Raw genomic sequence first — 21,044 nt, forward strand, 5'->3', positions numbered from 1 at the left:
GTTAAACCATGTCCATAGACCAACAGTGAAAATTTACAAAAAAATACTTTTTTTGTGTGTTGTGCCTTTTGCTTTTAATTTTAAATGTGTCACATTGGTGTGCACTTTGTTACCCATATTTTATGTAACTCGGTGTATTGTGGGTAGGTTTGCTTATGGTGTTCATGTATTCATTGGTTTTGTCATATATTGCGTCAAAGTTGAGAGTTTACCTTAAAATATTTATATACTTATATATTATATTATTTGTAGACTTTTCATTTGGCTTTATGAGCATTACAGCATATCATTCGTGCATTCCTATGAGATTTTGTTACTTTCAGTGTTATATACAGAATTATTAAAGGATTGTTGCATATACTCTGTCAACATAAAATCTTCTTCTTGAGAACAAAGTTATGAATGTATTGTACATTTTCATAATACATAAGATAAGAGAAAGTTACCTAAGTCATAAATAAATTACAAGACATTAGTTTTAATGCATAAGTAAATAGAGTTGTTATCAAAGTTTTAAGTTAAAAAAAGTTTATCTGGTAAAAAGACTTAAAGGAAAGTAGCCTACTCTTGAATATACATTTTGATATTCTGACAATGTAGCTAAAGTAGCAAGTTGAAACTTAATTTGATAATAATTTAAATGTAGTCAAAATTTTAAATAGTAAGTTAAATGACACGGCCAATCTGATAACACCAAAATATTTAAGGCAGCTAATAAATATTTATACATGGAGTACAATTTTTTGGTTTTTCATATTTGTGGTTTTCTGGCAAGTGAAGCCACTCAGGCGTCGCATACCCACCAGATGTGTACGACAAACAGAGTGTTTGGATTGGTTATGACAACATGAAGAGTATACCTGGCCAAGCATCCTTCTTACAGTATATGACTAAGACAGCTTTACTGGTTTGAAAGATAAATGTAAAAAAAGAAATCTGATGCCACTCTGACAATTTGGGAACATAAATATGAAATAAAAATGTTGGATTTGGAATGTAAGTAACACTATATGTGATATGAATAAAATTAATAATGACATATTTAGGATTTAATAATTTTTGCGTAATTAACTCTTTTGTGAAACTGACAAAAAGCACACTGAAAAGAGGTTTGGGGATGACAAGTTCTAATAAGAACAAAAATAATATGTTCCACAACTAATGGTAGATATTATTTATTTACACAAACTGTTTGTATTTGTCCATAACCATTGTATTTAAGTTACATGTTTATATATATTTGTGTATTCTTTAAAAATCAAATTCAAGGCCTCTGTGTTGCCATTTTAAAGAAATTAACATTTATAGAAGAAAACAAAAAACTTTTCTGAACATATACATTTCTATATACAAAATATGCCTGTAAATGTGATTTTCATAAGTTATTTTAAATAACATTATGTTCTTTAAAATAATACATGTGCTCTACATTACTCCACAAGTACCTTCTGTTTGCATGTTTCATAGTTACTTTCTCACATTGTCTTTTACAACACAAGCTTGCAACAGTTGTTCCTGTCAGAAACCTTCTACACGTCAATCTGATGTAAACAGCAAAAAAGCAGCAAATAATAAATGTTTTTTGCACTGTTAGCCAGCAGTCTACCATCAGCAAAAAATAATTCTGCTATTGCAACCAGGGCGCATACTGTACACCCATTATTGTGACACTGGCTCTGTAATGATGCCATTTACTCATGGTGCAGGTCTAAAATATTTTTAGGCAAGTATCTGAAATTTGAGTTATATTTTAACCGATTCTACTTTAGCTCTAATTTAAAATAAATATATTGCACATAGAAAGTAAATTTTGATTTTGATATGAAGAACATAGTACCACTCAATAAGAGCACCAAAAATATAACTGTAAACATGGAAAACATTTGCGAAACAATTTAAAAAATCAGTCATTTCAATCATTTAAAAACAAGAAAACTATAAATATAAAAATATTTAATTGTTATGCTAATTTTTGCAAACCTGCTAATATTGCTACGAGTGCAGGGAAAATATAAACTTCCTAACTTTTTGTAAAAAGTTCTAAAAATCCATACCAACAAGTTATATAATCCGTTTTAAAAGTATAACTTGCTTAAATGTTTTTATAACTTAGTATCACAATTATTTGAAATCACAAATATGTTTGCATCAGGCACATCCTTTGCACCATAGCGCTCCCCTCTGTGATGCTCCAAGTATGGACCCCAATCTTCTGTGGGTGAGCAGGCTGATTTGACACGCTGTATGACAAAAGACAGATCATGCAGTTGTGCACGAGACAACATTACAACATGTCTACTGTAAACGTGTTTCCATACTTATTGCAAAATTTCTTGAAAGTACTTTGCTTATCTTTTAATTCACAGATAGTTAATCAGTGTGCTTTACCTGCCAGGGGTGTCCGCCAGCTTTATACACTTTCCAGACAGCCACTATGGGGATCCATATGAGGCTAAATGCAGTCATGCACCAGCCCAGTGAAATGCCCCATTGTGGATATGTAACTGTGCCATATGTTGGGGGCGAAAAAGTATATAGGGACCATCCAAGAATAATCTAATAAATGTAAAAAAATAAATCACATCACATATGATTATTTGTATAAACAGCACAATTAGGCCCACCAAAAAAGTATAAAGTACATACAATTAAAACCACTGGGGTGATAAAATACCAGCAAGCTCTCCACCAAAACCAGAAGAGGGCGCTCTTGGTCCCAATCATCATCTCAATGTCCTTAATGTAGCGATTGGTGCCTGACAATGTCAATGCAGATGTAAAACAGTTCGAAATTCACAAAGTAATAAATCAAGATATAGTAGTATATAACAATTTACCAAAATTTATTTACCGTATAAAAAGTATAAACCTACTATCTCAAGCAAACCTGCAACCAGGAGAATACATCCAGAGAAAACTGTGTCTATTAAATTTAACCAGTATATTCCTGCCTTTAAAAAAAGATTCAAAAATATAATTAAATTTTTATATATTTAACTGTAATGTATGTACCTTTGTCATTGTTCTGCATCCTTTATGTCTCCTAGCTTAGCTAAATAAAGACCTTATTTCATCAGCAAAGGTTTTGCAAAACTTCTCAACACTGTGTACAAAGAGTGGTTGTTTTTAAAGAGGTGGTCGTATGCTGAGCATTGCAGTTTCCTCAATTCATTGTAATACTACAGTGCGTATGGCTCACTTACTCCTGTGACGCATGGTAGGCCGAGCAGAAAAAGAACAATGCAGACTATTGTGGTGATGAGACCCCGTCTGGACTTGAGGACTTTGGGATAGGCATCCTGGAGGCAGGTAGTGATCACCTCTGTGGACAGATTTTGATTCAAATCACATATCTAAGTGCATGTGCTAAGATTCACAGAATTTTTGCATACTTCATATTCTGTGCCAGCCAAGCAGCTGCCTTTAAAATGAATGGCTAACGGAAACTTTTTGCAGAAATTATAGGATGAAAAATGTTTGGTGTCAATACTGTGTGAACAGCATTTCATTATCACTTAAGAGTCTTACCTATCGATGCAAACTGAGAGTCCAAGCCAAGAGTTATAAGCATAAAGAAGAAAAGGATTGACCACAGGGGTGATATAGGCAGCTTTGAGAGAGCATCAGGGTATGCAATGAAAGCCAATCCGAAGCCTGAAACACAAATTGGGCTCAGCTTTATTTCTAATATAACTTAACTCAACCACCCCCTTTCAACCATTATACAGCTGCATGTACATCTCTTGTCACTGGCCCTGTTTATACCTGGTATTAAGACGATTTTGGTCAATGGGACCACAAGTGGACGAGAGAGACATATTCCCGTTCACACCTGGGGTTTTTATCCATGTCTTTTGTCCACTTTCGACCACTTCTGTGTGGGTTAGGGTTAGGATGTTTTTCTTTCGCTTTTAAAACTATTCTCGCCTGCAGTTGGGGTTAAAGTTGGCGTTTGGGCTAGGATGTCTAAAAATGTAACAGAAAGTGATTCTAACCCCAACCCCAAGCGACAATGGTAAGAAAATCAACCCATTTTCACAAAAAAGCGTAAAAATGACACGAAGTGTGATTATCGTGTAATAGATATGCCAAATTCCGCTTTTGCGTGCATATGATACGCCAGTCCTTCCCGTTCACCCATACTGCAAATCGCTCTGTGTCGTTCCATTTATTGGTCTCTCATTTGTTTTCTGTTTTTTTTTACCATTGTTGCTTGGGTTTTGGGTTAGAACAACTTTTTGTAACATAAAACGACATCCTAACCCAAACCCCCGATTCTAACCCCAACTCCAAGCGACCAATGATTTAAAAATAGACAAGACATGGAGAAACCTATATATTAAATTACATCCTAATTAAAAACCCAAATCTAGCCCTAAAACCAAGAGAAAATGGTTTAAAAAACAGAAAACAAATAAGAAACCAATAAATAAAACGACACGAAACTATTCGCCATATAAGTGAACTGGAAGGACTGGCGTATCATATGCACGCAAAAGCTAAATTTGGTGTATCTATTGCACGTCAATCACACTGCATTTTGGTGAGAATGGGTAAAAGAAAAAAGTTAAAAACAATGAGAAAACAATACATAAAATGACACGAAAAGAAAGTCATGCAACAGACACAAAGACTATTTATAGAAATTCGTGTGAGTGTTATGAAAAAGACATTCGTGCTCAAGGCACGAAAACGCTGAATTTCATGCCATGGACACGAAAAAATTTATCAAATTTTGCGTGCCTATCACACAACCTTCCGTGAGATCAGTCTAACCAAAATCCATCTTAATACAAGGTGTAAACAGCACCGTTGTCACAAATTGTTTTACACAAAAAACACATTTTCATTTCAGATTTTACCAGCAGCTGCCACTTCTGACACTGGTCTCTTATAGATGTTTGCCATGTGTCCAAGGATGGAGAATATTACAAATCCAGCAAAGACACTTGTGCTACAGTTTACAACACACACTGTTATAGAGTCCTTGTAGCAGTTGTTGTAAAATTTATTGTATGATGATAGAGTCATCAAACCGCCCGAGGCAATGGAGAGAGAAAAGAATATCTGGGTAGCTGCGTCTTTCCAAACCTATGGTACAAAAGGCAGAAATGAGCTCTCTGATATCATGTGTGCATTGTCGGTGAATATGAAAAATAAGAAACTTTAGCTGAACCTCAGCCTCGGCCAGTTTAGTGAGATTGGAATAGGAACCAATGTAATACTCGATTCCATCTCTCGCTCCCTCCAGAGTTACACCACGAATGAGTAGAATCAAAAGGACGATGTAAGGGAATGTAGCTGTAAAATACACCACCTGAAACATGCATACACTTATTATACATGAGGTATATTTATATTTAGTTCATACAAGTCTAATATAAAGCAAAGAATATTTTGTTGTAGTAGAGATTTAAGTTGGAAACTCCCATCATTGTCTACTTTGTATCTTTTGCATATCTTTAAAGGAATAGTCCATTTTCTTAAAAGAAAAATCCAGATAATTTACTCACCACCATGTCATTCAAAATGTTGATGTCTTTCTTTGTTCAGTCGAGAAGAAATTATGTTTTTTGAGGAAAACATTGCAGGATTTTTCTTATTTTAATGGACTTTAATAGACACCAACAATTAATGCTTAACTCAACACTTAACAGTTTTTTTCAAAGGAGTTTCAAAGGACTATAAACAATCCCACACGAGGCATAAGGGTCTTATCTAGCAAAACTATTGTCATTTTTGACAATAAAAATAACAAATATACACTTTTAAAGCACAACTTCTCGTCTAGATCCGGTTGTGATGCACCAGTGTGACCCCACGCAATACGCCATGACGTCAAGAGGTCACAGAGGACGAACGTGAAACTCCGCCCCAGTGTTTACAAGTGTTTGAAAGAGGACCGTTCCGACGTTGTTATGTGGAATGATACTAATTAATATCTTTGTGTCAGTTTATTGTTTAAAATGGTCCGCAAATGTGCGTTTTATATATGTAACACGTGACCTCCCTACGTCACTACGCATTAAGGTTAGGTTGCGCTGGACCGGACCTAGACGAAAAGTTGTGGTTTAAAAGAGCATATTTTTTATTTTTCTTGTCAAAAATGACAATCGTTTCGCTATAAGACCCTTATGCCTCGTTTGGGATTGTTTATAGTCCTTTGAAACTCCGTTGAAAAAAACTGTTATGTGTTGAGTTAAGTGTTAAGTGTGTCCATTAAAGTCCATTAAAATGAGAAAAAATCCTGCAATGTTTTCCTCAAAAAACATAATTTCTTCTCTACTGAACAAAGAAAGACATCAATATTTTGAATGACATGGTGGTGAGTAAATTATCTGAATTTTTCTTTTAAGAAAATGGAATATTCCTTTAACATGTACTAATACACACTTACAGTGCAATGTGAATCGGATAATAGGTGCTCTTTAATATGTGTTTGATAACCGTTTTATAAAAGCAATAAGGTAATCAAAAGTTACGCAGTATTGTGAATAAATCATGGCTGAAGGGACTGCAGTCACTTCGCTTCGTGTCATGCTTAACAACATCCCTCCGCCATGACTTATACAGCACAGCCTTATACATATGAGGTAAAAATCTAAAGGTCTTTAATCACATTAAACAAAATGGCATAAATAAAAACATGTTACTCCCCACATCCCCACATCTGTTACTAGTTAGACAAACAGGTAGCCCTGCCCCCAAACTCAAACCTTTGTCTGACATCAGAAATGTAACTGTGTTTGGCTGTTCGGGATATTAAAACAAAGCAAAGATTTAACAATGTTTAAAGTGTTAATTAACCAAGCAGATGTATTAGTATATGTATCTTTGATTAAATATTAAACTGGAATAGGAGATAGTAACATTAAAACGACACACATCTTTATTTAATGTTGCATGTCATTTTTCTCCAGAGTGATACATTAACTTTAGAGTAAATGCTAGTAACTTTACTGAAGTGAAACACTAACCTTCCCAGAGGACTTGATGCCTTTGAAAAGAGCCGCGCCGACCAATATCCATGCAAGCAGGAGACAAAGGGCCAGGTGCCAGACGACTGGACCCGTCTCATCCATACTGCTTGTCCGCTGAAGAGCCACTTCACTGGGAAAAGATTGAAGGATAAACACAAACCAAGAAAATAATAAAAAATACATCACCATACTCTAAAACTACACGTTAAAAATGGCTGGGTTATTTTTTACCCATGCTGGGTAAATATTGAACAGAACACATTGCTGGGTTAAAAATGACCCAATGTTTTGTTGCTGTTATGCAACCATGGGTTATAATAGTAGTTGGGTTAAAACAACCCAGCATTGGGTAAATTTTAACCCAGTGGTGTGTTCTGTCCAATATTTACACAGAATGGGTAAAAAATAATCCAGCCATTTTTAGAGTGCATATTAGTTATTTTCAATTGCCGGGTCAGAAAGGAACAAACCCAGTCATTGTTTATTGTTTATATTTGACCCAACAAATGGTTAAAAAACAACATTTTGGGTTTTAAAAGCAGCTAATTTAAAAAAACAACAGGTTGGGTTTGTCCCTTCTGACCCAACGCTTGGTTAAAAATCACCCAGCATTTTTAGAGTGCCCTGAATAGCTAGAATAACATACAAAAGTACAGTACAGAGATAGATAACATCACATATAATTTCATATTTGTTTTAAAACATATAAGTGTTATTCGTATGTATTTCATACAAACAAATGTCAACTTACTCCCAGTATTTTTCACTCGGGCTCTGTCCTGGCAAAAAGCCACCTTGGCATGTTTGATTTACAGCAGTCATATTCAGTGAAACAATGCTATCGTGAGCAGTTGTATTACAACATCCTAGTAAGAACAAAGAAACAATGCTTTGGATTTTTTCGTGGTTATGCAATACTTTGTACGTGCAAATATTTCAATACTATTTTTAGATACTATAAGGAACTAGTAAATGTTATTACTTCAACTATAATCATTAAGAACTGAGGAAGTTCCTATATGGGAAATTTGTCACAAGGTTAAAAGTGAAAGGAAGAATTTCCTTAAAAACCTGTTCTTCTGGAAAGATCTAAATACTTTCACTGTCTGAGCAATAACCCTGCAAGCCGGGAAAATCAAGGCCCTTTAAAGGAAAACAATCATTATGTCACAAACCTATTTCCGTTCCATTGCAGCTCATGTCCGAAGATCCACTCCAGGGAAGAGGATTTTGAAAAGATGCAAAAAGGTAGTAAATACTGTATGCAATAATGACATTATAGTAGATTGCCAAAAAAGTGGTGACCACCATCATTGCGATCCCAACACCTAGAAGATCACATAAAAAGAGACTTGGTACAAAAGACAAGCATTTTAATTTTTTGATTAAAAAGTTGTGACAAGTCTTTCAGTGTCCACAAACAAATTAAACAATAATGTTTCTTCAAACCACATATTCTAGTAGCAGCCTGCATACTAAACTAAATTGTGTCTGAAAAGGCATGCCTGAAGGTCACTGGACACACATTAGCCTTGAGACTAGTCCACCTCAAAATGTGTCCAACATCTAAATACTGTAACACTGTTGTATCTGCTTTGCAAGTTTTATTACTATTGAATCAATGTGCATTTAGTTTACCTTGTAATATAGGCACAGCTTTCCATACATTAATAGGGCCTTGGCTGCAGAACTGTCCAAGTGAGCTTTCCATGAAGAATAGAGGAACGCCAGCAACAGCCAACATGATAGTGTAAGGAATGAGGAAAGCCCCTTTATTTGTAAAGGAGACGTGGTGTCCACAACAGAAATAAATATGGAGACAGGCTTATTATATGGGAAACAATTAATAGACAAGTATTTCTTCAGAGACTATATATTTTTTATTTTCCAAACCATTTTTAAATGCAAATAATTAATATCAAGCTTAGTATTTGTCTTCCTATCCAGTAAAAAGATCTGAAATCCTCACATCTTTACACATTTATACAAAAAGCAATTTGGCATTAAAGAATTAGTCCATTTTCTTAAAAACAAATCCAGATAATTTACTCACCACCATGTCATCCAAAATGTTGATGTCTTTCTTTGTTCAGTCAAGAAGAAATTATGTTTTTTGAGGAAAACATTCCAGGATTTTTCTAATTTTAATGGACTTTAATGGACCCCAACACTTAAAGGAATAGTCTACTCATTTTGAATATTAAAATATGTTATTACCTTAACTAAGAATTGTTGATACATCCCTCTATCATCTGTGTGCGTGCACGTAAGCGCTGGAGCGCGCTGCGACGCTTCGATAGCATTTAGCTTAGACCCATTCATTCAATGGTACCATTTAGAGATAAAGTTAGAAGTGACCAAACACATCAACGTTTTTCCTATTTAAGACGAGTAGTTATACGAGCAAGTTTGGTGGTACAAAATAAAACGTATCGCTTTTCTAAGCGGATTTAAAAGAGGAACTATATTTTATGGCGTAATAGCACTTTTGGGAGTACTTCGACTCGCCTGAAAAGTCCGCTCCCCTTTTCCCTCTCATAATGGGAGAGGGAGGGTGTTACTGCGCCGAGTCGAAGTACTCCCAAAAGTGCTATTACGCCATAAAATGTAGCTCCTCTTTTAAATCCGCTTAGAAAAGCGCTACGTTTTATTTTGTACCACCAAACTTGCTCGTATAACTACTCGTCTTAAATAGGAAAAACGTTGATGTGTTTGGTCACTTCTAACTTTATCTCTAAATGGTACCATTGAATGAATGGGGCTAAGCTAAATGCTATCGAAGCGTCGCAGCGCACTCCAGCGCTTACGTGCATGCACACAGATGATAGAGGGATGTATCAACAATTCTTAGTTAAGGTAATAACATATTTTAATATTCAAAATGAGTAGACTATTCCTTTAACAGTTTTAATGCAGTTTAAAATTGCAGTTAACTTTCAACGGAGTTTCAAAGGACTCTAAACGATCCCAAATGGGGCATACGGGTCTTATCTAGCTAAACGATTGTAATTTTTCACAAGAAAAATAAAAAATATGCACTTTTAAAACACAACTTCTCGTCTTCCACCGGTCCTGTGACGCACCAGCGCGACCTCACGTAATTGCGTAATGCCGTGGTAAGGTCACGTGTTACATATATAAAACGCACAGTTGTGGACCATTTTAAACAATAAACTGACACAAAGACATTAATTAGTATCATTCCACTACAACAACGTCGAAACGGTCCTCTTTCTCCACACTTGTAAACACTGGGGCGTAGTTTTGCATTCGTCATCCGTGACCTCTTGACGTATTGCGTGAGGACGGAGATAGACAAGAAGCTGTGATTTAAAAGTGCATATTTTTCTTGTATAAATGACAATCGTTTCGCTAGATAAGACCCTTATGCCTCGTTTGAGATTGTTTAGAGTCCTCTGAAACTGCAATTTTAAACTGCATTAAAACTTGTTGCGTGTTGGTGTCCATTAAAATGAGAAAAATCCTGGAATGTTTTCCTCAAAAAACCTAATTTCTTCTCGACTGAACATAGAAAGACATCGACAAGGTGGTGAGTAAATTATCTGGATTATTTTATTTTATTTTTTAAGAAATTGGACTTATCCTTTAGAGTTTTTGCAAGGAGAAATTAATTTTCTTTTTTTATTATAACAATAAAACAACGACAAAAAATTGCAACAGGGTAAAAAAAAACTTTAGTTTACTACCGTATTTCTCTCATCTTATTATAACATTGTTTTTCTGTCCGAGTACAATAAGTATTTCTAAGTTAATTCAAATGAACACAAAAAGTCAAACTAAATAATAGAGAAAGTTTAAAGGACTCTTACCTCCTCCATGTTTGTATGCCAAGTAGGGAAATCTCCATACATTGCCAAGACCTACTGCATATCCAATCATAGACAGGAGGTATTCTCTTTTACTGCTCCAATTTCCTCTGTCAGTGTTCTCATCTGCATCAACAGGACTGTCGTGACTGTTCTCCAATTCAGTGTTTGTATGCTACAATTAAAGTCATTTTTTGATTGCTTGGTTTTAATTTACATTTATTTTTATCCTTTTTTATTTTGTAGTGACTTTTAAGATGTTTAGACATTTTTTAGTGGAAAACAAGACAAAAGGACTAAAAAATATGATAAATACTAGTAAATATTTCCAGGTTGTTTTTAGTTAAGTTTTTCATTTATTATAATATGCTCATAAAACATTATTTTCTGTTACCTGGTCACTGGCAGAAGAGTTTTTAAACATTACGTCTGTAATGTTGCTCAAGCTATATTCCCTCATTCTTCAGTCTGAAGAGTAGCAGGTTTAGAAAGTGTTAATGAATTCACCTGACCAGCTTGCTGACCTGAACCTGAAGGAAAACTCTACTGGCTGCTGTGGTCTTATATATGTCACAGCCTCCCCCCACAGCCCTCCCTTGCATGACAAAACATCACATTTGAAGTGTTTATCAACATTGTACAAACAGCTTGGAAACAAACTTTTAACTTGTATTAATTTTATTTAAAATGATTATAAAAATGTTATTTAATTTAAAATTTTAGTTTGTTTGAATTAGGTAAAAGTTAGGAGCCATTTTTACATTTTAATTGTTTAAGTCTTGTAAACAGCAAAATTACAGCAAGTGACCAACAAAGTTACATAAATTAAGACAATCCTATATTTTAGATTTTTTAATGTACCCATTCTTTGCCTAGATTACATCTCAATAACCTCCACAGTAATATAACTGCAATTACAAGAGAAAAATTAATCAAAATCATTATGTTCTGGGATCATTTTTATAACATGTTGTGTGATAAATTATATACAATTTTAACAAATGTTTTTTAAGGTCATACCAGTCAAATTTGTCTTAACTTTAAATGGCAATGTATTTGGTATATCTAATATTATACAGCATCCACTGAGTAAACCTCATACGGAGATGACACAAGATGACGACTACTGATTACATATCATTCATTTAGGACACCAAAAAAGACCATCTGCCCTCAAGAGGGGAGTACATGGTCAGCTTCTGTCATGACCACTGACCAACAGCATGATATAAAGCATGTGGTTTGTGACATAGATATGACTTGCATATTTATCAAGTCGAATAGTTTCCAAATGATTGTGTTAGTAAATATTTGGGTGAGGCAGGCAATTTCAGAGGAAGCGAAATTTACTCTAATAGGTAAATCAAAGGTCAATTCATAGTAAGATACAATAATATTACAATCCCATTGGTCACAATACAACTAGAATTTCTGCTGTTAAGCGGATCTAGTACAAAATGGTATTTATTTATTTATTTATAAAGAAGAACTAGACAGACATGACATGCAATGCACTTAATATTTTATGTAGCCTAAGTCAAAACATACAAAGATTTATCAAGACTTAAAAACAGACAAAAAATTCCTGGAATTAAGTGAATTTTCTTCCCTGTTTTTTGTCAAAGTTAAATGTGGATTCCAAACCCATATTGACATTCCACACACACTCAAACAAGTGATGGAGAGCAAACATATGAGCTTTGAGCACAACCCGAAAATAATCAGGCAACTTATTAACTTACACAGACTGATTTGTACAGGTTTGAACATCTATGAATTGCAAACAAGAACTTGTATAGCAACACGCACAACCTCAACACCTGTATTTAGCCTCCTAAGTAATTGCTAAGGTGTTATTATAGTATGGTTTACCTGCACACATAAAGCATTTGTAAGTCAGTCACGTGTTGTGTACCGCAACATGATGTTATTCCCCATGGACTGTTATTAAAGAGCTTAAGGTGTCAGGTAAGTGCTAAGAAAAATAGCATCTTTTATAATGGCTGTGTTATCAGAGATATGTGATCATACGTTTTACTGTAAGGGCTAAAATAGATGAAAACATTAAAACACACAGTGGTCATAAGGGTGGTTGCGTTATTTATTAATGTTACAGATGATTTGACATCGCCCTGTGACTACTTACAGTACAAGCATTTAATGAATCACATACGTTATCTACTGTAATCTCAACATATTGGGGCTAAAATTATGATTATTCTATTTAGCTGTAATGTCTTTTTAAAATATGCTAATCAGATAACTTAATGTACTAACTAGTCATATATCTACATATCAAATGTATTCATATTTGAAAAGTGTTCCCGTGACATTAATAGAAGAAATCTCTGTTATAAAAAATTTTCATAGGGTTTGTGTTAAAATGAAATTGGGATTGTAAAAGTGGTAATACAGTATTAAAGGTCACATTCTTTCTGATCCCATTTTTTAAACCCTTGTTAGTGTGTAATGTTGCTATAATAGTATAAATAATAGCTGTAAAATTATAAAGCTCAAAGTTCACTGCTGTGCCAGGCAATATATTTTCTTTAACAGAATTCGCCTTTCAAACTCCCCAGTCACATTAGCTACAAGAGACAGAGACAGAGCGACAGGCTACCATTCATTTTCAATGGGAGTGGTCGTTTGCCAGCAACAAGCGACGAACTCGCCGCTGCAATGCAAGGTGGGGCAAAAATAGACAAGAAGGCTATTTTATGCAAATGCTGAGGGATGCGACAAAGCGACTGCCAATCGGAGTGAAGGAGCAGCGTGACACGTAGCTCAGTGGCTCGAGTCGAAGAAAATAATTCAAGATGGCGGAAAATGCGTATTTCTGTACACTGTAAAAAAATTCCGTAGAAATTGCAGCTGGGTTGCCGGTAACTTACCGTAGATTTAAATTTATGTTATTTACTGGCAATATTAAACATTTACAAGTCTTTGTCTTTACAGAGTAAAACTAAAAAACAGCATCAAGCAAAACATTCTGGTAAACAAAATCTGAAGCAAAAAACAGTAAAAGGTTGATAATGATTTCTGGTTCCCAGAATGCTTTGCATGAGGCTGTTATTGTATAGTTTTATTCTGTAAAGATAAAGACTTGCTAATATTTAAAATTTATTTAACTTTGAACAAACTCTTGCCAGTAAATAACATAAATTTAAATCTACGGTAAATTACCGGCAACCCGGCTGCAATAACATTGTAATTTCTACAGATTTTTTTACAGTATAACTGATAAGTTTGCCATTTTATATCATATATTTTGTTACTTTTATCGAGAAATAAATACTTTTAAATCCAAAAACATCGTTCTTCTAACTTAACTCTTTCCCGCCATTGACGAGATATCTCGTTAATCAAGAGAAAACGCTTTCCCGCCAATGACGAGTATTTCCGTCTTTCTGCAATACCGCTGTTATCTTACCGCAACTTTTTAAAACCGAAATTATTGCCCTATGGCAAGCAGCTGCATGTCCGTGTCTGTTTTAAAGATCGCTCTAAATATGATCTCTATGAAATGTCTGTCACAAAAATGGAATTATCTCTGCTTTTTGCTCAAAATGTGGTGTTTTTGCAGAAACCTCAAAAGCTGATTACAAAAGAACTACTGAAGGTAGGATTAAACTTTTTTTTTTTTTTTTTGAAAGCAGAGGGTCAGTTCTTTCATTTGGTATATTGTATGTTTATATATTTGAAGAAGAACATTTTCTGGAAGGCATTAAACTTTTGTGAAAATCATGAAAAACGCTGGCGCTGGCTGGCAACTTTTAAAAAAAATGCTGGCGGTGAAAGAGTTAAAAATACCTCTGAAGTGACTTTTGATACCGCTTTTAGATACTAGCCAAGGAACGCCCATCAAGCGCGTGTGTTTCGCTCTGTGTCACTCACTTTTGTACCTAATGTGACTGTAGGGAAAGCCTATAGCGAACGGTCGGTTTGAACTACAGCTCTCTCCTGCTTTAATGACGTCACTAGAACAGTTTTTTGACTAAACTCCGCCCACAGGAATACTTCAGTCACCAGCTAAGCTAACGGCAAGCTAAGCTGCTGTCGAATTACAACACACTAATACACAATCAGAACTCGTTACGTATTTCTGAAGGAGGGACTTCATAGAACAAGGAAGACATCAGCCCGTTTTTAGGACAGTGAAAACAGCGGTATACAGAAAAGTAAATTGTGTGAAAAATACCCATGTTATACAAATGTTATATTGCGCACTGTAAACACAATCAATCAAAGCCTCAAAAACACAAAAAGAACGGGACCTTTAATAAAGGTATTAGTGTCACCTGCCATTAGACTTTTTTAACTGTTGCAGAATGACACAACTCCATATACGTTTACAGAAAAGTTACACTATGATGTCAAAATCCTTTGCAGTCCCAAACATCTCTCATGATAAGAACTAATGATAAACAATCTTTTAATGCTTAAAACATTTCCAAGTGTAAAAATAACTTCAGGCTATAACACACGGCAGTATTTTCTTAGAATACCTGCAAATTGCGTTACATTAATAAGTGACTGAGTGATTTTATAACTCCATGTCACACTCTCCTCAACACTTTAGGAAGGTTACTTCCTTGTTTCGTGTCTCAGAGAACCATTCTGGATGCAGAAATATATCAGCATTTTAAAAAATTATTTGTATTATAAAAACGTGTTGAGTTTTAAGAAATCAGTGATATAAAGTAAACTTAAAGAACAAGTTCTGTATTTTACACTGAAATTTCGACATATGCGGCTGCCTCGAGAATTTACGGGTGTTTGTTGTTTACCTCCCACCTCTACAATGGCTGCATAGGTGCACTGGAACAATCCTTCCTAAAATGTATTTAAAATTTCGTTTACAAAGATGTGAAACTCACTGAGTGGTCAGGGGTGTTCACTGATATGCTCACACAAAAATTGCTTCAAAAGATGCTTTCCAACAGGTGTTTTAGCTTTCGGCAGCCGCATATGTCAAAATTTTAGTCAAAACCGTTCTATTTCATCATAAACAATCTGAAAACAGGCTTTAAGTGTAAAATACCGAACTTGTCCTTTAATTAAGGAGAAACCCCAAGAGCTCATGTGCTCCTCTCAGTGGTAGAACATTGTGTTAGCAGCGCAAAGGGTTGTGAGTTTGAACCCACATACTGATAGAAATGTATACCTTGTAATATACTGTAAGTTGCTTTGAATAAAAAAAGATGTTTTGTGTTTTATTTCATTAGTATAAAACTAGAAACATTTATTTATTCAAAATAAATATGATTCAGAATTAAAGGCGGGGGGGCTGATTTGGAAAAGGGAGTCGGCCCGAGTACCAAAACACACTTGAAGCCAATCAGCAGTATGTGTTGGGCGGGTTTATCAAAAGAAGGTCCAGAATCTATTGGGGTAGGGGCGTGTCTGTTTAGGTGATTACAAATGTCAACACTGGCCTTCAAAAAATGTAACGTTTTTTGTTTCTAGGGGAATGCAGTTTACTTTCTAAAATCAATATACTGTAAAAAGATAAAAGGACTGAATATGGCCAAAATACATGATTTGTTTGCATAGGGATTGTGTTCACAAAAAGGCATTTTATAAAATAAAATAAGTTGTCTTTATTGAGGCAAATGAAAAATCTTGTTAACATATCACATGCAATATATTTGCTCTTCAAAACAATTCACAATTTTTTTCAAATGTTTAGATAATGATCATTCAATGCTAAGAAGACATCATTGTTTTTATAATGTTCATATAACATTATAGTATCAGTTAGTGTGATGTAGTCAAGTAAGTCCATTCATCTGTCTCAATTCTCACAGTACTGTTCAAACTTGTTTCCTGAATACAGATCTGAATCCACTTTGTGCACACCTGAAGTAAATCAAATGCAAATCAAATGGCAGACTGCAGTTTTGATTGTAGCTCTGTTACAAACTCACACATAAAATAAATCAAACGGCCGCATATCAGACCTTTTGATAAAACCAAACAAGCTTCACATACCTTAACAGAAGATCCCCATTTCCTATCTAATCTTTACATTTTTCCTTTATTCCATTTCAGTATTTGTATATCTCTCTGAAGTCCACGGGAAATTACATTTCTCTTATACCAAATAGCAAATAGTATAAATTCCCCTAAAGATAAAATGAACCTCAATGCATTTGTCATGCCACATCATTCGAGATAGTAATGATGGAGAAAAGTAAAAGAGCCCACTGCTGGTTGACATGTGACATTACACAGCAATATCAGAAGCGCGGCGAAGGCACAGAGCAGCTTCAGCTGGCATATCTCCAGCACTTATTTCATTCCCTTCCAGACGCAAAACCCTCAGATTGGAGAAGTTCATAACATCCACCACACTGCAGAAACTGCCCAATGTAAACTCTGAAACGTAAAAAGTCAAAGTTCATGCAGTTTTAACATTTTGGTTATTGGAACAAAGTTAAGTGTATAAGTTTATATTTTGTAAATGTATTTTTGGTCACAAGCATAAATCTCACTTACTGTAAATCTGTTACATTTATGCTTATAACAAGAATCAAAATAGACATAAAAATATACATCAAGATAAATGAATTGTTGGCTACTTCAGTAAATGTGTTAATTTTAAAGCAACACTATGTAGTTTTTTTACCTTTAAATAATTTCTCTAAAATTATTTCAGTGATAGAACAACTTTTAACTGGACAAATTGTACTGTTGCTGCAACCTGAGCAGCCTCCTAGCTGCTACAAGCACACTCTGAAAGTGGCGGTGGAGGGTAGAGCACACAGCCCCTCCCCCTGCCTGCAGAAGATGTCTGCTACCAGGCACTGTTGCGCTTTTCAACCACATGGGGGAGCTGTAAGTCATTTTTACATGGAAACTACATAGTGTTGCTTTAATGATTGTTTAACTAAAAAAAAACTTATCGAGAAATAAAATGTGCAGTATTAAACCTTTGTTATTGAAGACAAATTGTGAAATACTTAAAATATATTATACATTTTCGTTGTGCAGCCCCCTTGTACAGTACATCCTTTTCGTGTACCCCCCAAAGAAAATGTATGACTTAAAACATTATAAAACTTAAAATTTGAATTAAACAAAACATATTAATTGATGCAATGTAGTAGTGTTGCTTAGAATTATTTTTCTGTGGTTTAATTACACAGAATTACGATAAATGAACGTATTTTATAAAATGTATTAAAATTTGTGCCCCACGCCACGGTACAATCCCAGTTTGACACCACTGCTCTAAAATATGCTGGGTAATATGCAGACAGTAGGTTTAAATTAACCAAGAAAATGTCCATATTTGACCCAACTATAGGTCAAAACAACCCAGCATTTTTTAAAGAGACACTCCACTTTTTTGAAAATATGCTCATTTTCCAGCTCACCTAGAGTTAAACATTTGATTTTTACCATTTTGGAATCCATTCAGCTGATTTCCGAGTCTGGCGCTACCACGTTTAGCATAGCTTAGCACAATCCATTGAATCTGATTAGACCAATAATGTTGCACTAAAAAATAACCAAAGAGTTTCGATATTTTACCTAATTAAAACTTGACTCTTCTGTAGTTACATTGTGTACTAAGACTGACGGAAAATTAAAAGTTGCGATTTTCTAGGCAGATTTGGCTAGGAGCTATACTCTCATTCTAGCGTAATAATCAAAGACTTTGCTGCCGTAACATGGCTGCAGCAGGCGTAGTGATATTACACAGTGCCCGAAAATAGTCCCCTTGGTTACTTTCAATAGCAGTAACCAAAGTTTTCAGTAGGAAAAATGTTGAAACTCTTTGGTTATTTTTAGCGTGATGCTAATAGTCTAATCAGATTCAATGGATTATGCTAAGCTATGCTAAAAGTGGTACCGCCAGACCTGGAGATCAGCTGAATGGATTCCAAAACGATAAAAATCAAATGTTTATTTCTAGGGGAGCTGGAAAATGACCATATATATATTTAAAAAAGTGGAGTGTCCCTTTAAAGTGTAGAAGTAAGACCAAATTAGGTTAAAATGAATAAAAAACTCCCGACCTCAGTGTGTTAAATAGCCCATAAAAATCTTCAAAGCCAAACCTCACAGTGCTGTACCTTTGATCTGATTGGCCTGTAGATAGAGATGCTGCAGACTGGTACTAACAATAGGAATCCTCTCCAGCTTGTTGAAGGATAAATCGAGCTCCACCAGACCGCTGATGTTAAAGGTGTTTTGCGGGATACCTTTATCTGTCAAGTCATTGTGACCAAACCGAACATACTGCAGGTTGGTGAAATGGTTAAGGAAGTTTGCTGGAATGGCGTCGATGGAGTTTGACTCCAGGTAGAGTTGGTGAAGCATCTCAGGAAGACCATCTGGAATCTTCTTCAGCTGATTACTGCTCACGTCCAACAGAGTTAAAGACTTGAGGCTTTTCAAGCCCCCGCTGATATCCTGCAGGCCGTTGTTATGAAGCAGAAGAATGGTCAAGTTCTCCATCCCCTCGAAAGCATTGGTGGACACTTTGGCGATCTTATTGTGATTGAGACGAAGGTCACGTAGCGAGCGGGGCAGGTTTGCCGGCACCTCTGTTAGGTTGTTGTCATTCAGGTACAGGCGATTCAAGTTCGGCAGTTTAGAAAACGCATCCTTGCCCACCGAGTTAATGTGATTCTGGTGCAACATGACCCACTCTAGGTTGGTGGCATTACCGAAAGCATTGTCTGGGACCGAGGTGATCTCATTGTGTTGCAGGTACACGTACTTCATCCGTGATGGGATGTAAGGCACTTTTTTCATGTTGCGGTTGTCACAGTACATGGCGGTTGGGAAGGTTGGAGGACAGTCGCACTCATCTGGACATTGTCCACCGGTGTTGTCGGCCTGCAGAGAGGCGTAACCACGACTGTGCAAAGCTGAAAGCCAATGGAAGGGATCTCTGTCCTGAGCCAGCGTGAAGTTCAGGAGTCCCAATGCCAACAGGAGAGCAATTAACCTCATTGTCACAGAGAGAGGAGACTCTGCAGACAGATTTGCAATGTTAATATTCATGGAAAATGCAGAACCAACTGAGACCTATTAAAACCCTTTAAATTTAGCAGCTTGAACAGATAATAAGGACCCAAAACTTATCTACAAGCAGTGATCCAGACCAGTTAAGACAAGCAAATGGGTTCAAGTTGGTTTTTAGAAGAAAATAATCTAAATAAAGAATGTAATGAAAATATATATATATATATATATATATATATATATATATATATATATATATATTGTAGAGAGGAAAGAAAGCAGTATAAATGTTACATAGGAAACCCACATTTTTTTCTCGAAACACATTCGGTACATTTCTTATACTAACACACAAATGTTTGTAATAAGCAAGTGGAGGCAGTAGTGAAAGGAATAACTGTAACCCATAAAAAACAAGAAAACAAAGAACATGAATGAAAAACAAACAGCAGTAAGCAATATCTTTCCAACCAAGTTTTTCCCTCTCATTCTCTCAACACTTGAATATGCAATGATGCAATATAGCAAAACAAAAGAAAATCCAACATGTGACAAATCATCCATTAAAAAATTGGCAATCTCACCTACCTGATCAATTTAAAGGCACAGCCTGTTTCTTTGTCCCACCGTGAGTCTCCGCAGTAATCTGGAGTATATTTGGCAAAGACTGCATCTACCCTTTCTCCCCTGCATGCTTTTTGCCCCCACCCTCCAAAAGCCCCCACTCAAGCCCTGTCCAATTACAGAGGACTTTCTTCTCTAAATCTCAAGTCCGTTTTTTCACCGGCGTTGAGTGGCTGCTCTCAATCATTCCCAGCTGTGCAACATGTTAGCGACATCTGCTTCTGGACTTTACACATTAAGCTTTTCTCATCAAGGAAAATGTGTTCCTCATTATGGGACTGTCCTAACTATCACCACAACTGTATGCAACTCTTACAGACTTTTTCCATTAAGTGCAAATTTGAAAAAAATTCGAAATGCTAACAAGAAATATTGGTTAACTATAAATGGAATCACTATATTAGACCGCTTGTACAAGTAAAGAAACTAAAAACGTTTCATACTGTATGCTACCTTTGTACAGCATTGCTTTCCTAAAATCTTTCCATTTAGTACACATTTTTTTCTTCTTCTGTAAAATGATTCAACGTTGATGGATGCCTGGATTTTATTCCGTCTATAGTACACAGACTGTCAATTCATTAGTGTTTTTGTGAGTTTCTTTTCTTGTTTATCTGCATATCTCCCGGCAGTC

The 21,044-nt window shown here is 35.5% G+C and overlaps 2 protein-coding genes across 2 annotated transcripts; both read right to left on the minus strand.

Annotated features, from left to right (window-relative positions):
• Positions 1-576: 576 nt before the first annotated feature.
• slc6a14 (solute carrier family 6 member 14) lies at positions 577-11,573 on the minus strand. Its single transcript, XM_055184142.2, has 14 exons — positions 11,202-11,573; positions 10,811-10,982; positions 8,619-8,750; positions 8,156-8,308; positions 7,732-7,846; positions 6,978-7,110; positions 5,177-5,317; positions 4,863-5,091; positions 3,529-3,654; positions 3,204-3,322; positions 2,852-2,951; positions 2,647-2,756; positions 2,389-2,556; positions 577-2,240 (listed from the first exon to the last, which is right to left on the minus strand). Exons 1-14 carry the CDS (start codon positions 11,265-11,267, stop codon positions 2,103-2,105), a joined length of 1,902 nt encoding a protein of 633 aa, XP_055040117.2. The 5' UTR covers positions 11,268-11,573; the 3' UTR covers positions 577-2,102.
• Positions 11,574-15,866: 4,293 nt separating this feature from the next.
• Positions 15,867-20,805, minus strand: fmoda (fibromodulin a). Its single transcript, XM_055184436.2, has 3 exons — positions 20,375-20,805; positions 18,889-19,794; positions 15,867-17,185 (listed from the first exon to the last, which is right to left on the minus strand). The coding sequence occupies exons 2-3, from the start codon at positions 19,772-19,774 to the stop codon at positions 17,034-17,036; spliced, it is 1,038 nt and encodes a 345-aa protein (XP_055040411.2). The 5' UTR covers positions 19,775-19,794; positions 20,375-20,805; the 3' UTR covers positions 15,867-17,033.
• Between the last annotated feature and the right edge of the window lie 239 nt (positions 20,806-21,044).

The sequence above is a fragment of the Misgurnus anguillicaudatus genome, chromosome 14 (assembly GCF_027580225.2).
Source record: "Misgurnus anguillicaudatus chromosome 14, ASM2758022v2, whole genome shotgun sequence".
Lineage (NCBI taxonomy): Eukaryota > Metazoa > Chordata > Actinopteri > Cypriniformes > Cobitidae > Misgurnus > Misgurnus anguillicaudatus.